The 19,594-nt window shown below is 39.7% G+C and overlaps 1 protein-coding gene across 2 annotated transcripts in view; it reads left to right on the top strand.

Moving 5' to 3' along the window:
• Positions 1 to 19,594, top strand: part of roraa (RAR-related orphan receptor A, paralog a) — a 249,257-nt gene that overhangs the window by 172,169 nt on the left and 57,494 nt on the right. The window contains exon 1 of one of the 2 annotated variants that reach the window (XM_042495633.1): positions 13,955 to 14,079. The exons of the other annotated variant lie outside the window; for it this stretch is intronic. Within the exon in view, the coding sequence (XP_042351567.1) occupies positions 14,049 to 14,079 (31 nt within the window). The 5' untranslated portion in view covers positions 13,955 to 14,048. Of the gene's footprint in view, positions 1 to 13,954; positions 14,080 to 19,594 lie in introns of those variants that run through there. 2 annotated transcript variants of the gene reach the window in all.

The raw sequence follows: 19,594 nt of genomic DNA on the forward strand, positions 1-19,594 counted from the left end.
TCATCAGCACAAAGCATACAATGCTGAACCGTGCTGTAGCGTATTAGAGGAAAAAACACAGTACAGTAGCGTATACAGTGTATTTAGATTATTATCAAATATGTTACACTCTGTTGTTCTTACTAAACATAATTCCAAGTTTGTAAAATTGCTGTTATTATGTTTAAAATGGAAGTTGAGCAACATTGCAATCATTTTAATGCTGTGGCTTTTTTGGTTGTGATTGAAATTGACAACGCAGGGCCCCACTCAGCGCTTCTTTCTGCTCAAAGTTATTTGATTCTCAGCATGGCACTAGAACTTGTTGTTTCCTCTTTTCCCACAGCAACATTGAACGCTTAAATTGACACAATCTTTTCCCCCTTTCTGTACTGTAGGTTATGTTTCATCTTACTCTATTTGTCTGTCCCACAAAAAGAGTATTCTTTTTGGATGTTTTGGTATAATCTATAATAGACTGCAATTTTTTTTTCTGAAATAGGTCAGTGTAATCACAACAGTGAGGGATGGACAGTCAGTGTAAAAGGGAAATCAATAGAGCTATCTATTTGTCGTAAACCAGGCCAGCATGATTTTTCTCCATTTTTTCCTCCACTGCCATACTTTTTCCCCCCTCCAACACAATATGGCAGGTCCTCATTTTTCAGTAAAAGCATTATGTCTGCCATTTTGTAAAATTGCAAATGGCCTTTGTACATGCACTTTCTTTGCATACGTTTCTGTGAGTATGGACGCTTCTTTTTATCACCTCCTGGGGGCCCAGGGTGTTTTATAAGGAGGAGAATGCTAAGCGGAACTGTAGGGGTGCACGACAGCTTTTTTTGTGTGTGTGTGGGGGAGCTCTGCTTTTGTTGGCTCCTAATCTGGTTCTTCTCTTGGTTTCGGCTCTTTCAGAGAATTTGAGCTGGAGCGAGGAGAGGCCTCGTCAGCTTTTCCTCACCCTTTTCCCTTTTGTGTCTCACTGAGAACTGAAAGGCCCTGTCTTGAAGTGGTGTCAGACCAGAAAACAAGAGTAAGTGACATGTGACAAGGACACAATGCTTGGCTGGGCCAGCCAAAGTGAGTGGCCCCCATCTGCTGCGGCCGATTTCTCTTCTGCCGGCTGTCTGCCACCTCAGGTGAGAGGGGGGCCGGGGACTGTGGGCCGTGCCGAGATGGCGGCGTCTGCCAGGCGAAGCAGTTGGCGTGGCTGGGAGGGCACGGCCAGCGTCGCGCTCGCCGCGACGCACCATCGGCCAGCTTTTGCACAAGTGCAGGTTATCCGTCACTCATCAGGTTTCCGATGCCTCATCACTTTCCCATGGCGAACACACATTCAGCACAGGACAAGAGTGTCAGCATGTAATGAAAGGTTTGATTCATGGAGGGCGACAGAGGCGGAGGTCATGGAGCTCCTCCAGATATGATCCTGACTGATGCTGATGGGGACGCTTTAAGATGGGGGCCATAATTAAATGTCCTTGTGCCATCATCAAGTTCCTCAGTCGCGGCATAGACTGTCCTCTCGTGCTCAGAGCTTATCACTCTGACCAGCGCGTATCTGATATTGATGCTCCTCCATTCTCACTGAAGTGCACTTTGAGACAAATTATTCTAAACTGAAGTGGAGCAAAAAAAAAGTGTTGTACCAAGTATTGTCAGAGATATCCCATTATAGATTTTTTTAGGATGTGCAAAATCTGATGCAATATCGTGCATGAATAAAGGCGGGTAAAATTAACATATGTAATTTCATTCCTGAATTATTCAGAGGAATGTTGTTGAATAAACCATGCAGTGAGTAAGACGTCCAATATAATATAATCATGTTGAAGATATCTTGCGAGCGCCATCTCAAAATCAATAATAATCCTCACAAAGGGAAAGAAATAGACAAAACACAACAAAATCGAGTGTTTGCATACCGAGCATCAAATCTCTATTGGAAGTGGATTAGATAAATTTGAAGTGAGGATCACATCTTGCCGACAAATAATGTCATTCTGCTCGGAAACTAAAAAAAAAAAAAATAGAGAGAGAAAAAAAGTTACATCGACAGGGAAGAAAGCAGAAGTGCTCACAAAAGCTTTCGGTGATATTATACATTGACATTTGTGCTGATCGCATTGTGCACATTTTGTTGAATCTGCTTTATTAGAGAAATGCTGTTTTTTCCCCCGTTGCTATTAATTTGTGTTTCTGTGGGTGTGCAGTGCGGGGAACAGAGAGATGTGGTTAACCCATTGTGAAGTTAGCCGTCATCATTAAGATTCTACAGATAACAGGCATGCGGATTTCTACTGCTCAGCATTATAGGATCCCAGACATCAAAGGCAGGTTTTCATTCTACTGTGTCTGCGGCAGGCTGAAGACGGAGAGAGAGAGAGAGAGAGAGAGAGAGAGAAAATAAAAAAAACACAGGAAAGGAGACATGGAGTCAGGAAAATAAGATTGTGGAGAAGAGAGGAGAGCATGTATACCTGCGCTCAGTCAGGTGACACCGTGCTCTCTAATGTGTTTGCTGCCACCGAGGGGTCCCTTCTGCATAGTTAGCTCCTTGCTAAATTGGCGTCCTCTCTGATTAAGTGGCGCGGTCCTTAATAACGCTGTGGTTGACTGCAGGTTGGTTCACTTTAAAGATCAAGTTCATTTCTCACTGCGGTCATTAAAGTGCAGGTCTGCGTAATTCAAATCAATTCACTTATGTTTCTTTTTTTTTCTCCTCTTTTTTTATTGTCAGCTCCCTTTTCATGTAGCCTCCTTTTATATCCAACCAATGCAAAGGTGCTGTCAATAGTGTTTTTCTTTGTGCAAATCTTGTATTTCCTCTTTTATTACACAGATATTACAATGAAGTTTCCCCCTTTAATTCAGATTACTTTCTTTTCCAGCGTGGTGCCATTATGATTTTGCCATTACATCAGCGTGAGCTCCTCTACAGTGAGAGTATTGAATGTACAAGAGAGAGAAATATGCTGTTCTCCAGTATTGTGCTGGATTACAGAATCAAGGTCGACTCACAAGACACAGAGCAGCATTATCCCTTAATCCTGTGTTTTGGTTTCAAATAGCCTTTTTACACCTAATCTTCACAAGTAAAATGACAAACATGAATACTGAGGTAGGTATTTAAATGTGCATTACCTGCGACGTTAAGGTCAAAGGCTTATGCTGACTTAAAGTGGCTCTATATTTTGTGAAAGAACACGCGATCATGTGTTTGCCACTTATTTTGTTGCGGTTGCGTTACAGAAGACGAGGGAGTCTTGTGATGAAATTTCCCCAGGCGCTTTCAGATGGATCAGTCTGGGAACTTTTCATCCAAACTATGAGTCATTTGTTTGTTTTTCTTTTCGTTTTTTTCTTTTTTGCTTTTCCAGTCTGTAACATTTTGAATGAAGATACTATCCTCTCCTTGCCTTAGCCTCTCACCAATTTTCACTTGGCCTGTTGTGCTTGGGAAACTGGGGGAGGCAGGTTTCCATTAACCCCTTAAATTGCAGACGGCTAGTGTGGTGGCTGCAATAGAATCTGTTTTGAACATCCATCGCCATGCTTCTTGGAATGTTATTCGCATAGGAGAAGTTGCAGAACATCACTTAATGGTAATGCGGTTGTCTTGCAGTTGTGTTTTATCAACATTTTTTACTAGTTTAAAAACATAGTGCTCAATAAGAGAATAAAAGGCATCAAATCAAATGTATAAAAGTATAAGGTTCTAATTATCATGTTAAGCGATACGCTTGCGTGACATCGCAAGAGAAGTCGCCTACCATCACTCAGTGGAAACACAGTCATCTCACAATGGTGTTGTATTGAAATTTCAAAAATATTGCTTAAGTTTAGCACAAATCTGTGATGAAAACCAGCCCACTGAGTCAACAGATAGAGCGAGTACTCAGGTTCAGCAGCGAGGCAGTGTCTCCCCTTGACCAGGCTGGTCTCAGTGTGTCCGTCAGGCTCAGCTGTGGCAGAGCTGGAGGAAACTTAAAGGTGCTGTGAAAGACTAAAAGTGGGGCAGCCGCTGCTGCCTCCTGTTGACCTACCTTGTTCAGAGGGTCCAGGTACAGACTGATGACAGGACTCCTCCTCAGCGGACCACATTACTAATGTGTGAGGGTGCAAGAGGAGCACACCCAGTGATGAATCACTCCCCTGCACCCATGGCATCCTCATAAGTCAAGAGTAAAAGTGTTGAGAGTGCGCTCAGTAAAAGAGCTCCTTCGTCCCGTCCACCACAGAGAAACTCCATCCAGGCCCGACGGAAGAGGGGGAAGGGGGAAGGCTAAGTGGCGCTCACCGCGCATAGCCTGAAGATCTCCCTCAATCTTGAGGAGAGCATTCGTCCCTCCAGTGGGTCACTTGTTTTTTGTAAAGCTCATAGAACTCAGGAAAAGTTACTTTCATGCATGAACAGAGCTGCTTTTTAATAAATGAGAGTAATCTACATTGAGTTGATCCGGAGCGCCTCACCGGACCAACTGCATTACCTGAAGTCACAGAGAGAACATTAAATATGTGTTAGTTTAAGCTAAAGCAGTTTTCTTCAGAGGGTTTCTGCGCTGTGCAGTCGCAGGGAAAAGCTCTGCCTCATTACTCATGATGGTGTTTCAATAGAGAGAATAATGGTGAAATTGTTCAGCCTAAAAGCAGAGGAAATACTGAGTAATTCAGAGGTTTTAAAATAGATTTAAAAAAAAAAAAATTAAGTTTTCATCACAAAAAGAAATGTATACAAACTATCAAAACCACACAACTTGCATGCCCAATCCAAAACAAAAAAGCCAGACTGGACAGAAATATAGCCATGTTTAGCTTATTGCATTAAAAAAGGAAAGAAGTGGTAATTTTCAGATTGTTTGAACAGCCCGGTGTGTACACATACAGTACAGTAAGTAAAAAGATTAGTAATAATTACAAGATAAAAAAAACAAATAAAATGAAAAAAAAGAATATACAAATGAATAAATAAATTCCCAATGAGTTCAGTGGAATAAAGGAATCCATAAATAAAATTAAGTTAAGTTTGATTATCAAATATAAATAAAAACAATAAACAGATAAAAAAAATAACATTTACAGAGAATTTAAAAGACAAATTGCAGATAGAATAAAAGATTTTGAATGGCGGTTAGTCATACACGCAGGTAAAAAATAACGAGGCCCTGACAGCAACAAAAATAAAAGCACCTGCAAGAACCTGACCAGAAGAAGTTAAAATACTCGTTGCTTTCTGTAGGATTTGTCAATTGCAAAAAGCGGTCAAGTCCCTTTGCGATATTCGGGTGGTAAGAGTAACAAAACTTCTGTACATCATGTGGCAATGCAACCGAACAGCCGAACAGGGAAATTAAGTTCAATGTGTATTTCACAAATTTTACAGTACCATGAGAATATATCTGGCAAAAAAGGACAATACCAAAAGATATGATCCAGAGTACCTTTTGCAGTCACAGATGTCCCACACGTGATGCATTATAGTAACCCTGAATCGTCATCACTTTTCTTGAGCTGCATTCACACGCATGCTGCAAGTTTTTAAACTGTGATCTGTGAGAATATTTGTTTAATTTCTTTCAGAAACATGGGGAAGTAGGCAATGAGCAACTTGGCAAGAAATGTTCTGCTGTTGCAAGATTTTTTTTTTCATTTGTTTGTATGTTTGTTTTATTTTGTTGCTTTTTTTTCAGGTAATTTCCTGCTTTTTTTTTTTAAACATTCCCATTTTGTTTGTATGTTTGTTTTGGCTTTTCCAGATAATTTTCTTGTACTTTTCCAGATAATTTTCTTGTACTAATTAAGCCAGTTGGCCTAGATTTTAAAGGGCTAATCTTTTCTGTAGCATAATGTAATGTATGTTTGACCTTGAACCAAATAAGCAAATATTTTTAAAATTGAAAATAACTTTATTGAAGAAAACATTGTACACTGCAGTTCGTTTCTGTTTTCTTCTTTTCTTCTCGCCCAAAGCCAGAAGGTTAACTATTTTAGTTTACACGCCTACTTCCCCCCAGAGCTGATGTCGGGCTATATTGGTGATGTTGGGGGAGTGTGTAAGTTTGACGCTGGGTAATACATCACACACTCCGGGGGGTCTCCCTGGTATGCTCCTCAATAATGAAGTTCATTCGTTAACTTCTCCCTCAAAGGCCAAGTTCCCCTGCTGCCCTTTTCAACAGCCATCGCAACTCTTACTCCACTCACCCGACCAACAGGAGGAAAAAAAAACACATCATCATGCTTTTCCCCTTGACAGGCTCAGTGGTTGCCTTTGCAGGGCGTGAAGAATAAGCAGGTCCATTACCAATCCCTCATGCCTGGTTATAGCCATAATTATCACAGGGAAAATGACCTGCTCTGTTTGGTTTGCCGTGGAGGGGCTGCGCCTTCCTAATCACCTCCTCCTTCCCTCCTGTCGTCCTCATGCCATGGAGATGGAGCTGGTTTTGGGGGAGTCTTGCCAGTTCATTAGAATTCACAGGGTTCCACCTCCCTGCCTAGCCAGGCTAAGCCTCTCACACAGGCTGCCATGCCTGCGATAATCTCCCCTCCTCGTTCCCTTTCGCTCCCTCTCTCTCTATCCTTCCCTATCCCTTTCCTTTCTGTCCCCAAGGGCAGCTTCGCACAAAGGAGATGCAGTGCAATTCATTGTTAAATCTGATTTCTATTGATCTATTGAAAAAAATGCTTCCGTGAGATATACGCCAGCACTCCGGCGGCGCTGATGATCCCTCCTTACCACTGCCTTTTCATCTGATAAAGCAAATAAATAAACTGATTTATTCCAGTCACTTAAATGACAACCTTTGTCGAGTGCGCGAGCTAAGCGCATATTTTTCCAAGGCTGCATCAGTCAGTTGAACATCCAGTTTCAGTGGGCAGACTGTAAACACTTTTCTTGCTCCTCAGGTGCCCAAAGAAACACAGACAGAGACAGTCCGGCATTTCACTTAGTTTGAATGTAGCAGAGAAACAGCAGCAAACTGCCACTAAACAAAACGGCAGCTAAAAAGTGGCCGAGGGCATTTGATGTGTTTCAACAAGCGCTTGTTCTATTATTCACAGCCTCTTGTTGCCACCTCACTCATTACTGCGAGGGGTCATTTATTGTAGAGCGTACACACAAGTTTGCCTTAACTCTTTAGATCCTGGATCGTCACCAGATTTGTGACGTTGCTTTCAGATGCCTTTCTCAAGCATTTAAACCTCCAGAACCTGGAAAATTGGTTTGATTTCTTTTGAAAGCACAAGAAAAAGCCAATGACCAACTTGGCAAGGAATGTTCAACAAATTTGCATAAAAATGTGTAAAAAGTGACAAGAAAATTAGTTGAAAATTAGCTGTGGGGAGATAGTTGGATATTACCAAAAAATCTCCCGAAAACTATGTTTAGAATTGATATAGTTTTATATTTAAAATTATGTTACAGAGAAAACCTATCTATATATTAATCCTTTTATTTTTAGCACGTTCTCAATGTCATATTCTTGTTTCTTTTGTTCTTTTGTTTTTCAGCAGATTTGGTTTAATTTCTTTTGAAAAGATGGGAATAAAAGGCAGTCAGTCACCGAAAACTCCCACAAATTCCATAAAAATAGTAAAAGGTGATGAGAATATGACCTGAAAATTAGCTTAAAAAACAGTGTGATATTATTTTTTATGTTTATTAGCAGTACATCATGTAAGCATTTTTTCGGGTTGTTTTCCTGTGACCTTTTACTAATTTCTTCCTTCCTTTTATTCCATTTTTAGGACTCTTGTTTAGGTGCTCATTGTCTTCTTCCCATGTTTTTGAGAGAAATCAAGCCAATTTGCTCAGGTTTCAAAGGGTTAAATGATGTGAAGTGTGCAGTCCGTGCAGGGCCAACTGGCCTTGCAACCATGGTGACACGTGTTTTGTTTTTTTTTCTTTGACAAAAGCATTTGATTGAATTGATTTGGAAATACCACCGGCTCTTATTTTTGTGTTTGTTCAAAAAAAGGTTTAAATTCGCTCTATAAATAACTGTGGCAGTTAAACAAGAGGCTATAGCCTTGTCAACCATTCAGTATAAGTGTTGTGTTGTTGATTCGGATTACATGACAGTTGACAGGTGTACACTTCACCTGTATAGGAATGATATGCTTTCATATTTCTATCTTTTGACCCTGCTGTTCTATAAATATTGTGCTTGTGTGTGCGTGTATTGAGTGACAGTTAGAAAAGAGAGTGGAGTGTAGTAATAGTGCTGAGCTGGCCCCGAGGTTGCTATGCATATAAAGGATAAAGGGTGCTGTGTATAGTCACTAACGTAGAGTCATGTGATCAGTTGAGATTGTAAAAAAAGCACGAGACTTACCTGCAGCTGCCACCTAGACTGCAGACTGCTCTGCTCCATGGAAAATCCATTAGCCGTAATGAGTTAACAGTATGTCCTGTAGCTACACATTATAGCATAAAGCCACACACAGCAGCCGCATGTATGTTTATTAAACTCTTTTATTTAAACTTGCCTTTAAATGCAAGTCTCCGTGGTGCTCTGGACACAGCCCGATAGTGTCCTCTATTTTCACTGAAATAGATATTCCCTTTGTTGTCTGTGTGATTTATTGAAGTCTTCCCACAAGTGGAAGCCCCCAGGAAATTGCCTGGAATGGCCCTAAATTGGTTTATGATTGTGTGGTGTGGGCCGGTGCTGTTATGGTTCTAATATTATGCCCTCCTCTCCTTGGCATCTATATTAAATTGATCTGTATTGTTTTCATGGAGTGCCTGTTGGAGCTTGTTAATTCTACCGCTGCTTCAGGGCTGCTGCTGCTGCTCCAAACACCCAGGTGGTGATGGGATAGAAAGCCTCAGCTCGCTAAAATACCTCACGACTCAACCAAAATAAGGAAGTCCGTAGCTGTTTGTGTTGTGGGGGTCAAAGGCTGCAGCGACATGCGGACTGTGGCGAGTCCAGGGTTGTAAGAGTTAACATGGATCAGCTGCATCGTGAGTCTGTGCGTGGAATGGCTACTGACAGACTGCTAATGAGGCCATTATCAGCTGTGGTCCTCTCCTCTCCTCCAGGGGCACCAGTGGATGCTCTGCACCTCATCTCAATTGAATTCCATTCCACAGGGCTTGTTTACAGTAAATACATTTGCTTGAATTAATCCAAGTGGAGTGCAAGATGTAAGACTGGGCGAGCCAACACTTTTTTTTGTGCTGATTTCAGAGGCCCTTCATTTTAATCTTCGAACTCCAAGAAAATTGGTGCAGTTAAAAAAAAAAATGGATAAAAGGCAACAAATTAGAAGAAATAAGTAGATTTAGAAAATTATGTTTAAAAAGCTAGGAGAAAAATGAAAATGCTAGGAAAACTGTATATAATTTATAATTATCATATTTACATATTTAAAGTTATGTTACAAAATTTTATGATTTTGTATCATCTTCTCATTGCTTCTTAATGTTATTTTTATTTTCCTCTTTCTTTTTTAAACTAATTTTCACCTAATTTACTCGTACTTTAAAAAAAAAAAAAAAAAAAAAAAAAAAAAAAAAAAAAAAAAAAAAAATAATAATAATAAACTTTATCTAAGACAACAAGATTAGATGATCAAAAGACAGGCAGTGATAATAACAAGATTTTTAAGTCAGTAAAAAGTAAAAGTACAGAGACCAGTAAGTGTAGTAAAAATAAGAGAGTTAATATGAATTTATAATTACAAGATTCACATGAATTAAAAGCCAGACTAAATAGATTTTTTCAGCTGTCAAGCTGTCAGCTGTTAAAGAATGCTCACAGAGCCTGCTTCTCTTATAGCTTTTGGAGGGGTACTCCGTAATTTTGGAGCATAGTTAACAAAAAAGGGGCTATTTTCTTTGTGTGTATAACTGTGTATAATTATGTTTTTGCATTGCTCATTGCCTTCTTCCAGTGTTTTTGAAAGAAATCAAGCCATCTTGTACAGGTTTCAAAGGGTTAAATTCACAAAAGTGCTGTGCCTGATTCAACTCACTGTACCAAAACCTCAGCCCGGTTATACCCGGTTATAAAGAAATCAACTGAAATTATTCTACTGATGGCTTTGCATCAGCAACCACTATATTATTACGCTCGGACATTTGACCATCACAGCATTTGTTGCTTAATCAATTCCCTAACGAACGAGTATTAGCAGGGTATTGGCATGCTGTCACTGGTAATGTGGAGCAGTCAAGGGAGAGTGTGATCAAGAGCAAATGAAGCAGCTTTGCTGGAAACGTTCCTCCGTCGGGAGTTCTGGGCTTTTAAGAACAATTATATACAATTGGAAGCAGTATATTAGTTTTAGAGCTGAAAGTGTACAACAACATCAAGATTGTTTTTTTTTTTTTGCTTTATGTAGAAAAATATATATTTTTTACTTACCTCATGTGATGTCTGGATATGCAGATAATTAAAGAGATGACTGGAGTTTTGTTTGTGGTGATAAAGGAAAAAAAAGATTCTTGGGGCATCTTATTGCATAATTAGATGGCAACAGTAGAGAGATGACAGGAAATGAGGGGACAGAGAGATGAGGTTTGACGTGCAACAAAGATCCCCGGACAGTTTTTGACCACAGAAGAGGTTTCATGCTTTAAATCCTAGATCAACACCAGTTTTGCTTCTTTCAGACACCTTTTGAAGCAGTTAGACTCTCTGAAACATGAGCAAATTTGATTTAATTTCTTTTGAAAATGTTGGAGAAAAAAACATGGGGAAGAAAGGCAATGAGCATCTTGGCACAAAATTTCCTACAAGTTGCATAAAAATAGTAAAAGGTGACAAGAAAATGACCTGAAAATTAGCTTTTTAAAAAAACTGCGGGAGAATCATTAAATAACTTACCAAAAAATTAGGGACAAACATCAAGAGAACAATATTTATATTTATTCAAAATACATATTCAAAATTAGGTTAGAGTAAAAATTTATATATTTGTTTGTTATTTTATTTTAGCACATCTTCAGTCATTTCTGGGGGGTTTTAAATTCTTTCACTTTTTTTGCTTATTTTCAGGGAATTTTCTTGTAACTTTTTAGTAATTACTTGCTGAGTTTTAGGTCATTACTAGTTAAGTTACTTATTGAACTTCTTTGAAGTTTTTGGAAGAAATAGGGATAGAAATAAGGATAGGGATTTGGGCTGATATTTGGACACATGTAAGCTTTAATGTTACATGGTTAGCTCATTGTAACCTGGAGCGACATCACTTTTCTTGTGCTGCTTTTAGACGCCTTTCACAGGTATTTAAACCTTTGAACTTGGAGCAGATTGGTGCTTTTTTTTCACATGGAGAAAACATTTTTGAGCATTTTTTCCAGCTCATTTCCTTTATTATTATTGTTGTTGTTGTTGTTGTTGTTGTTGTTGTTGTTGTTATAAGCAGCTGTGGCTCAGAGGTAGAGTGGGTCATTCACTAATCAGAATGTCAGCGGTTTGATCCCCAGCTCCTCCAGTCAACATGTTGATGCATCCTTGAATAAGATACTGAACCCCAAAGTGCTCCTGATGCTTCACCATTGGAGTGTGAGTACATATAAATAGTTACTGAGTGGCAGGTGGCACCATGTATGGTAGCCTCAGCCACCAATGTGTGAATGTGTGTGTGAATGGGTGAATGTGACTCGTAGTGTGAAAGTGTTTTGAATGGTTCGGAGACTAGAAAAACACTTTACTAATTTCTTGCTATTTTTGGGTCATTTCTTCTTTTGTTGCTCATAGCCTTTTCCCCGTGTTTTTGAAAGAAATAAAGCCAATTTGCTCAAGTTTTAAAGGGTTAACAGGCAAATACATGACAATGCATCTCAGGTGATGTGAAGTAACGCAAAATTGATCAAATGAGCAGTGTGACAGATTACTTTCTACAGGGAGTAATTTAAAAAAAGATGTCAAAATTACTTTTTTTAAAAAGTAATGATTAATGGGTAATACATAACTTTTTTATTATGACGGTTAGATTTGGACAGTGGAGATCTCGTTAGACCTGTACTGTAGTTCACTGAAGAATTCAGTGAAAGGCTGAGGTCTTTAGATGCAAGAAAAGATTCTTCTGAGATCTTCACTTATTCACCACGTAGATTGTAAGCAGACAAAACATGCGCTCCTTCCAACTCTTTCTCGACGCTTAGATGGTAATATGGATGTTATCCTCTTCTCAGATGCTCTGGGATAACCAGCTGACAGACTCCTGCTACAGCATCATGTTTTTTGATTCCTCCCTTAGCTGTGTGTTGAGCCACAGTGTGCAGTTTCTGAGAGACGACCACAGATAGTGGCAGTTAGACATGTTCCTGCGTGGGCCTCGGCCCTGACTCATCTGGTGAACTTTATAGAGCTTGTGGGGAGACGCCAACGTTGAAATGAGACGAGCGCTCTGTGTCTGACATCACATTGTTTACCGGGGCCTGTCTGCGTGTTGTTTGCACCCCGAGCACGCTCCATTTGATGCTATCAGCCTCTGAATGATATTTTGTTCATTAGACGGTGTGCAATAAGAGACCAGTGTTGACACAATGTGAGTTAATGTGTTTAGTGTCTCTAATGGATCATAGAGGTCCTAATGAAACATTGTCATGGGAAGATTTATGTTGCAAGCTGCTGAGTCCTCATTTCCATTCCACACCTTTATTCAATGAACAGTATAAGGCACCAAGTGTGTGAAACAGGAATAAATAAGGAATCAGAATTTCTCTGACAGTCAGATTGTTGATGTGAAATTCTCGCCATGTGGAAGCGCCAGAACTCTGTGGCAAAGATACTGTAATGTTATTTATATCAAACCGCTGTAGAGAATGCAAAATGAGCCTCTAAAATATCCAAATTTGAAATATAGCTGCTGTAAAAAAAAAACACTTTTTCCTTTTATTTTTTAGATTTCAAATATTGCAGCGCCTGAAACCGGAGCCGCGTGATGTTTGTCTTGAGACGAGATGATACGAGCGCCAGCTTATTCATGGAAATGCCAAATGCAACGTGGTTATTGGCCAAGGCTGGATTGCACTAAAACCAGAATATTGTATCAGAGAGAGGCAGCTGGTTAGGAGTCAGAACAGATTATCATATGAGAGAGGATGAGCGAGGAGAGGGGGAGGCGAGAGAGAGAGACGGAGAGAGAGAGGGAGAGAGGTAGGGACTGGAATGGGAAGCAGGGGGCGAGAGCGAGGGGGCACAGGAGGGAGAGAAGGAGAAATGATAGTGAGAAGAAACTCATCGCCCGGTCGCTGTGGGGTGGAAGGGATCATCCAAACCCTTACGTCGCTATCTCCCCTTCTTCACCTGTCAGAAAGAGTGTGTGAGAGCTGTTGGAGTGTGTGTGTGTGTGTGTGTGTGTGTGTGTGTGTGAGAGAGAGAGAGAGAGAGAGAGAGAGAGAGAGGGGCATGCGGGTCCTCTGAGAGGTCAGGAGAAGAAGCTGAGGCTCCACTCATCTTCTCTCTGTGCAGGGCCCACCGCTGCTTGCAGACATCTGGCCTCACACTGATCACTCATATCTACAGACAGGGAGGAGGAGACGAGCGGGGCGCTTCCATCTGAGCCACAGAAAAATTCCCCCCATCCTCTGCACTCTCCTTCTTTCAAACTTACTCTCTTTTTTGTTTCCTATTTTTCTCCTGGTTTCCTATTCTCTAATCCCCGTCTAGCCTTTTTGTCCTTTTTTTCTTATCCTTTACATTGCACCATTTTTTTTAAAGGCAAGAAGGGACAGAGCATGAAAAACTCCTGTCTGCTAGAACCCCTCCTGACTTTATCCTTGCACTAAAAAGATAAGACAGAGGAGATAGCGAGAGTGTGCTGTGTCTAGCAAGCCGGTGTACAAGGCTCTGACTGCAATCAGTGGGAAGAGGGCCAGCTTCCCTGCCTGAGCTCTCAGCGCCCCTACTGGCTGCATGCTGTGCCAATCAAAGGCTAGTGGGTGGGGAGCAGTCAGACATGAACACTGATGTCACAGTCACATGGATTCTGGTGTGGTCATGCTCGGAGGCTGAGAGACAGAGCTGTGCTGGCCAGCTGCTGCTGAGACAGCAGTGGAGGGCTTTGCGCTGGTGATAGCTGTTCTCTTATGGACTCGAAGCTTAATGATGTATTTTGTGATTTCAGCTATGAAAGGTAAGAGCAAAAAAAAAAATGCATGCTGATCCTGCACCCTGAGTAACAAGTAGGGAAGTGCGGCTCCGCTATTCATAGCCTGCCAACTCTTTGCATTTCATTTGCAAGGCATGAGTGTGACAGAAAGAGAGAGAGAGAGAGAAAGAGAGAGAGAGGGAGGGAGAAATACAGTAATATAGTGCTTCTGAATTCATGCAAGTGGATTTAGCCTTTGTTGTTTTTCTTTTAATGCATGAACATATTTTTTTATGCAGAAAAAGGAAATGAGCTAGAATGATCTAACTTGTAAAAATGTATTTTTGCTTTGAATTTTAATATTTTTGCTGTGTTTTCTCGCTGCTGGTGTTGTTTGGGGGGGCTGTGGAAACCTCGGCCGGTGTAATCTTTGCACGTCTCTGACAAGAAGAGCTCCAGAGCAGAAGTTTTTTTGGCAAAGATGTGAGGTAGCATGCAGCGAGGTGGGGGCAAAGGGTCGCAGAAGGGTGGTTGGGGGGTGGGGGGGGTTCTTGTCGCTATTCCTTTCTGCCCCCTTCTTAATCCTGTTGTTCCAGTTCGGAGGATGTGTCTGTTCCGCGGGAAAGATGTGCGTGGCAGTGTTGAACGTGGGTCGCAGACGAGCGACAAGGCACTGGCGCGCCTGGCAGACTGTGATTCTTTGAGTTGATACTGGTGCATGTGTGTGTGTGTATCTGTGTGTAAGAGTGTGTTGTGTTCCACTGACCTATTTTTTGGGTAGTCGAGTTTACATGTGTGGCCATGAGAGCAGGACTGGGTCCTCCCAGTCGCTGTGATGTTGATCTAGTATGCTTAATCCAGCTCTTCCACCCCCTCCATCATACAGGCATACATGCGCACACACACATCCGGGCAGACGGATACTGAAAGTGCAGTCAGACATACAGTGCAGCGCACACTTCCCTTATGCATGCTTGCACACGCGCACATAATCATGCTTTTCACGCATATGAATACACTCTTATAGAATTGTGAACAGCCAAGCATATGTGCTCATGTGCACTCATGATACATCAAATATAATAACCACAGTGAGCCACATGCATTCTGTGTTCAATGAAACATATCAGTGTTTGATATGCTGCTTTTTTGTCTTTCCATTTGTCCAGAATTAGATTTAAATTTGTGAGTTTTTTTTAAAAAAAAAATCATATTACAGCAAAATATACATATTAATGTGTAAAAATATAATAAATATGTGAAAAATAATCATGTAATGTATATATTACTTTCAATATCAATAATACTGATAACAACGCATACATCTTATTTATTTTGTGTTTTCATGTATTGTTGTGCGATCTAGATGCAGTTATCTTTCTCTTTGTGTGAGACTGGCAACTCTGACCATAGCGTTAATTCCCTTTTTTATTTTCATCCATGAGTGTGTGAGAATTCATTACTGAAGTGAGGCTCAAATTCAGTTGTGAAATTGAGATGGAAAGCAGTCCTGTAACTTATTTTCATGAGACGCATATGAAAAACGCCCTTTGACCTAATGTCCTTTCTATGCAATTTGCAGTGAGGGCTTCTTGAAATGACATATTTTTGTCAGAATTGAGTGCTCTGTATCTTTGACGACATTTTTTAAAATTGTGGCTTATACTCAACATTATATGGTATATTTCTGCTTCTCTTGATATGGTGTAGTTTTTCTTTTCCATTTGATAAAATTGACAATTAGATGTATGATTAGAGATGAGCCATGCTGAAATTTTCTGTATTTGTCATCAAATACAAATTAACGTGTGTAGTAGCCAATGTCTGCCTGTCTTTCTTTCTGCTTTGAGCTCTGTCCTACCCCTTCATTGGCACTCTCAGTTTGATAGGAGCTGCTGGTGTCATGATAGGACACTGTGACAATGTCAGAAATTAAATTAAAATGTGAACAAGCTGTATAATTGGAAACTCATTTAAACGGCAGTAGTAATTTCTTCCTGAAAATGGTCAGTGAAATGGATGAACAGAACAATGACTCGCTGCCTTTTCATGCACTTCCTTATTGTTATGTTAATATCTTTCGCACTGCACACGTGCCTTTTTTTTTGGTGATTTTTTTTTATATATATATTTGTTTTTTAAACCATGCACTCCAAAATAATGCTAATATATTAAACCAAACATCTCCATGTTGTCTCTGTGGCTTTGTGTCTACCCTCTACCCTCCTCTCCCTCTCCATTCAGCCTCTCTACCACACCACTGCCTCTCAAGTACCTAATTACCTGTAATGGAAACATCCCTCTCATTACCCCATGCAAATTAGCCAGCCTACTCAGCACAATTAGGATGAAAATTCCAATTACATAATTAAAGAAAGTTGTTTGATGTGTAGATTGACAGGAAAGGTAGAGCGTGCATCTCATTCGCCGGTACATATAATTAACCGCTCAAAAAGAGCACCATTGTGGGGAGGTATGTGTAGCAGCAGCATGGATGGAATGTAACTAAGTACATTTACTCAAGTACTTGTACTTTATTTGAGTAATTCCTTTTCAGTGCATTTTACTCTTCCGGTCCAAATACTAGTACTTTTTACTGCACTGTATTTATCTGAAAGCAATAGTCACTTGTTACCTTACAAATTAAGATTTTACAAGCAAAACGTGTGAACGTTTAAAATATGTGTTAAAAACAACCAAAAAAACGTAACTACCTTACAGTGTGAAAAAATATATTAAATGATTAGTCAAATGAAATAATAAATGAAATAAATAATGATAAATGAAAGTAAACAGAATAATTTTAAAGTTTATAATGTTTTTTTGGGGGAAAATAACAACATTTGACGCCGTCACTTTGAGCGCTGGGTAATTGCGATGGACATTTGTCACAATAATTCTTATGTTTTGGCTTTTTTTTTTTAAAGGTAAATGAACAAAACCAATAACATATAAAGAAATGGTTAAAGAAAAAAAAAAGAAATATGCAAATAATGTTCTTATGTTTTACGAAACAAAGAAAGAATTAATAAAAATGCAGCTGATTAGATCATAATGAAAATACTTGGCAGTTACATCCCTGTATAAAATAATAGTAAAAAGGATCAAATAATATACTCTATTATAGTATATGTATAGTATGTTGTAATATTAGATAGAGTATGCGCCCAAAGGGGCTATTTCTCTGCATTTAGTACTCACTTTAGTACATTTTTCACATAATATCCACATTAGTTCTTGAGAAATACTAATGCAGTATGTTCACTTGTACCAGAGTACTTTAACAGTGCACTGTTTCTAATTTAAATGTGAATACGCTTTCCACCAATGCATGTAATCAACGCTTTTAGATTGTCGAAGCACAGCCCAGTAAGACACTACAGAGCATGCAGACTGCACATAAATATGTGATTTAACACAAGTGTGTACTAGACTGTAAAAAATGTTCTGGGGGCTGTGGAGAAGGTAAAGCCAAATATCTTGTGAAAGGCGCTTTAAGGCTATGTTAACAAGGCTGTAAATATTTGCTGTAGATTTGGTACTCTTTGTCTCTTTCCATCAGTGGCCGATTGAAGTGTTCACTACACAGTGCTGCAGGCGCTCACACATTAAAGCAGAGGTTAACAAGATTGGCTATTATCCAGTTAGGGACTGAGGACATGAAGAGCTGAGGAAAAAATCGCCACAGATTAAGGTGAAGGCAAATATAGCACAAGTCACCTGCAAGGATTTAAAATAAAACAGCCTGTTACAAAGGGAGTTTATTTAAAGAAAAAGTGTTCATTTTAACCTGTGGTTAAAATCATTTGATTTTGAATGTGTGCATAATTCCAATGTTAATATTACAAAACTCAATTTTGCAGTTCCCTTAAATTTCGTGAAATATGTGTTGATTTAATTTGACCTTCTTCAGGGGATCATTTACATGGTGCAGTCAAATTGAAAAGATAATATCAGAGCAGAGGAAAGACAAACAAGAGTCACTCTGGAAGACGGAGGGTGTGTGCTTTAGCCCCCTCTCTCGCCTCCTAGCCGGCTGAGGAAATCAAATGGCGTCCCCACAGGTTATTAAAGTGTGTGAGGTGTGCCAGTCTCTGCTGTGCACACTGAGACCAACATCCTGGCTGCCTGACTGTGTGTGGAGGGACTGGTTAATGAGATATTGACTGCCCATTGAGAGCATGGATTTTTGATTTGGCTCCATAGAAGTTGGGGAGGAGAGGAGAGGAGAGGAGAGGAGAGGAGAGGAGAGGAGAGGAGAGGAGAGGAGAGGAGAGGAGAGGAGAGGAGAGGAGAGGAGAGGAGAGATGGGCACAAATTTTAGATTTTCTTTTGTTTTGTTTGACTCACCAGCAGTTTTATGACACTGTCATTTGCTTATTGATAACCCTAGTGATGCCTTTACAATTATTATTAACTGCCAGCCTGTTCTTTTAGAGCATAAATCAGTTCATAAAGTATCATAATCAGTCGTGTTTAGAGTTCATTAACATGCATGATCAAAGTAAAAAAAATGAATAGATGCATAGTTTACATTAAAAAGAAGAGTATTATCGATACATTATTTTACATATGAAAAAAGTTAAAAAAAAACATGCAAAAATATATAAAACTTATATACACACATGCACCCACTTACATACCCTATACATAAAATCATTCAGACATTAAAAATGCCAGAAAAAAACAATACACAACATTAAAAATATAGAACAGAAGACTATAGATCAGAAACTTTAGCCGTCTGTCTTCTGCCTTATTGAGTTAGAATTGCTGTAGGCAGGATTGCTGGTTAAAGCAATCATTTTATAATAAAATAACAAAATGATATGTGTGTATAATATGAGAATATTATGATATATGATCTTAATATATATGGTCTTAATCTTTGTAATGTTCATTAAAAGTGCTTAATGACTATCCATACTTTAAAGTCTATTGATACAAAATGAATAGCTACTCAGCATGGAAGTACTGATTACTGTGGAACTGATTTTTTCATGTAATACATAGAGGACACTGTAAGAATCTTTGCACCAACTAAGTGAAAAATGTTTTTTTTGTAGTCATATCCAAGTATAGTTTTTCTGCTGTACGAACATTAATCTGCAACTCCATCCAAGCCGGGGTGCCAGACAGCTCTGTCAGTCATCGTGTCTTGTCAGTCACACCTCATGGCTTTGACAGATTAGTCCAATCACGGGCAAGGTTAAATGACTCTCGTGTCCCATGCCCAATCAAACAGCAGGCGACGACAAACAGTTGAAGATAACCATCGGGCTGCAGGAGATGATTTTTGTTCACTCTGAAATGTTCACACCAAGTTCAGTCAGGGTTTCTCAATTTGGCTCTCCAGTCAGGTAAAAGAGCGAGCTGGGCTTAGTCAAATGCCTTTAACTTAAGGGTAATTTCCTACTTTACTTTCACTCAGTATTTCAGGAGTCACTTATAGATCCTTTGAAGTGTCTCCCTGTCATGCAGCATTTAGCTGCTGATAGAATACTTCCTCTGTCAGCACTCCTTAGATAATCATATACCACAGTCCATGGAGTTAAAGAAC

This window comes from Plectropomus leopardus, chromosome 11 (assembly GCF_008729295.1).
Source record: "Plectropomus leopardus isolate mb chromosome 11, YSFRI_Pleo_2.0, whole genome shotgun sequence".
Taxonomy (NCBI): Eukaryota; Metazoa; Chordata; class Actinopteri; order Perciformes; family Serranidae; genus Plectropomus; species Plectropomus leopardus.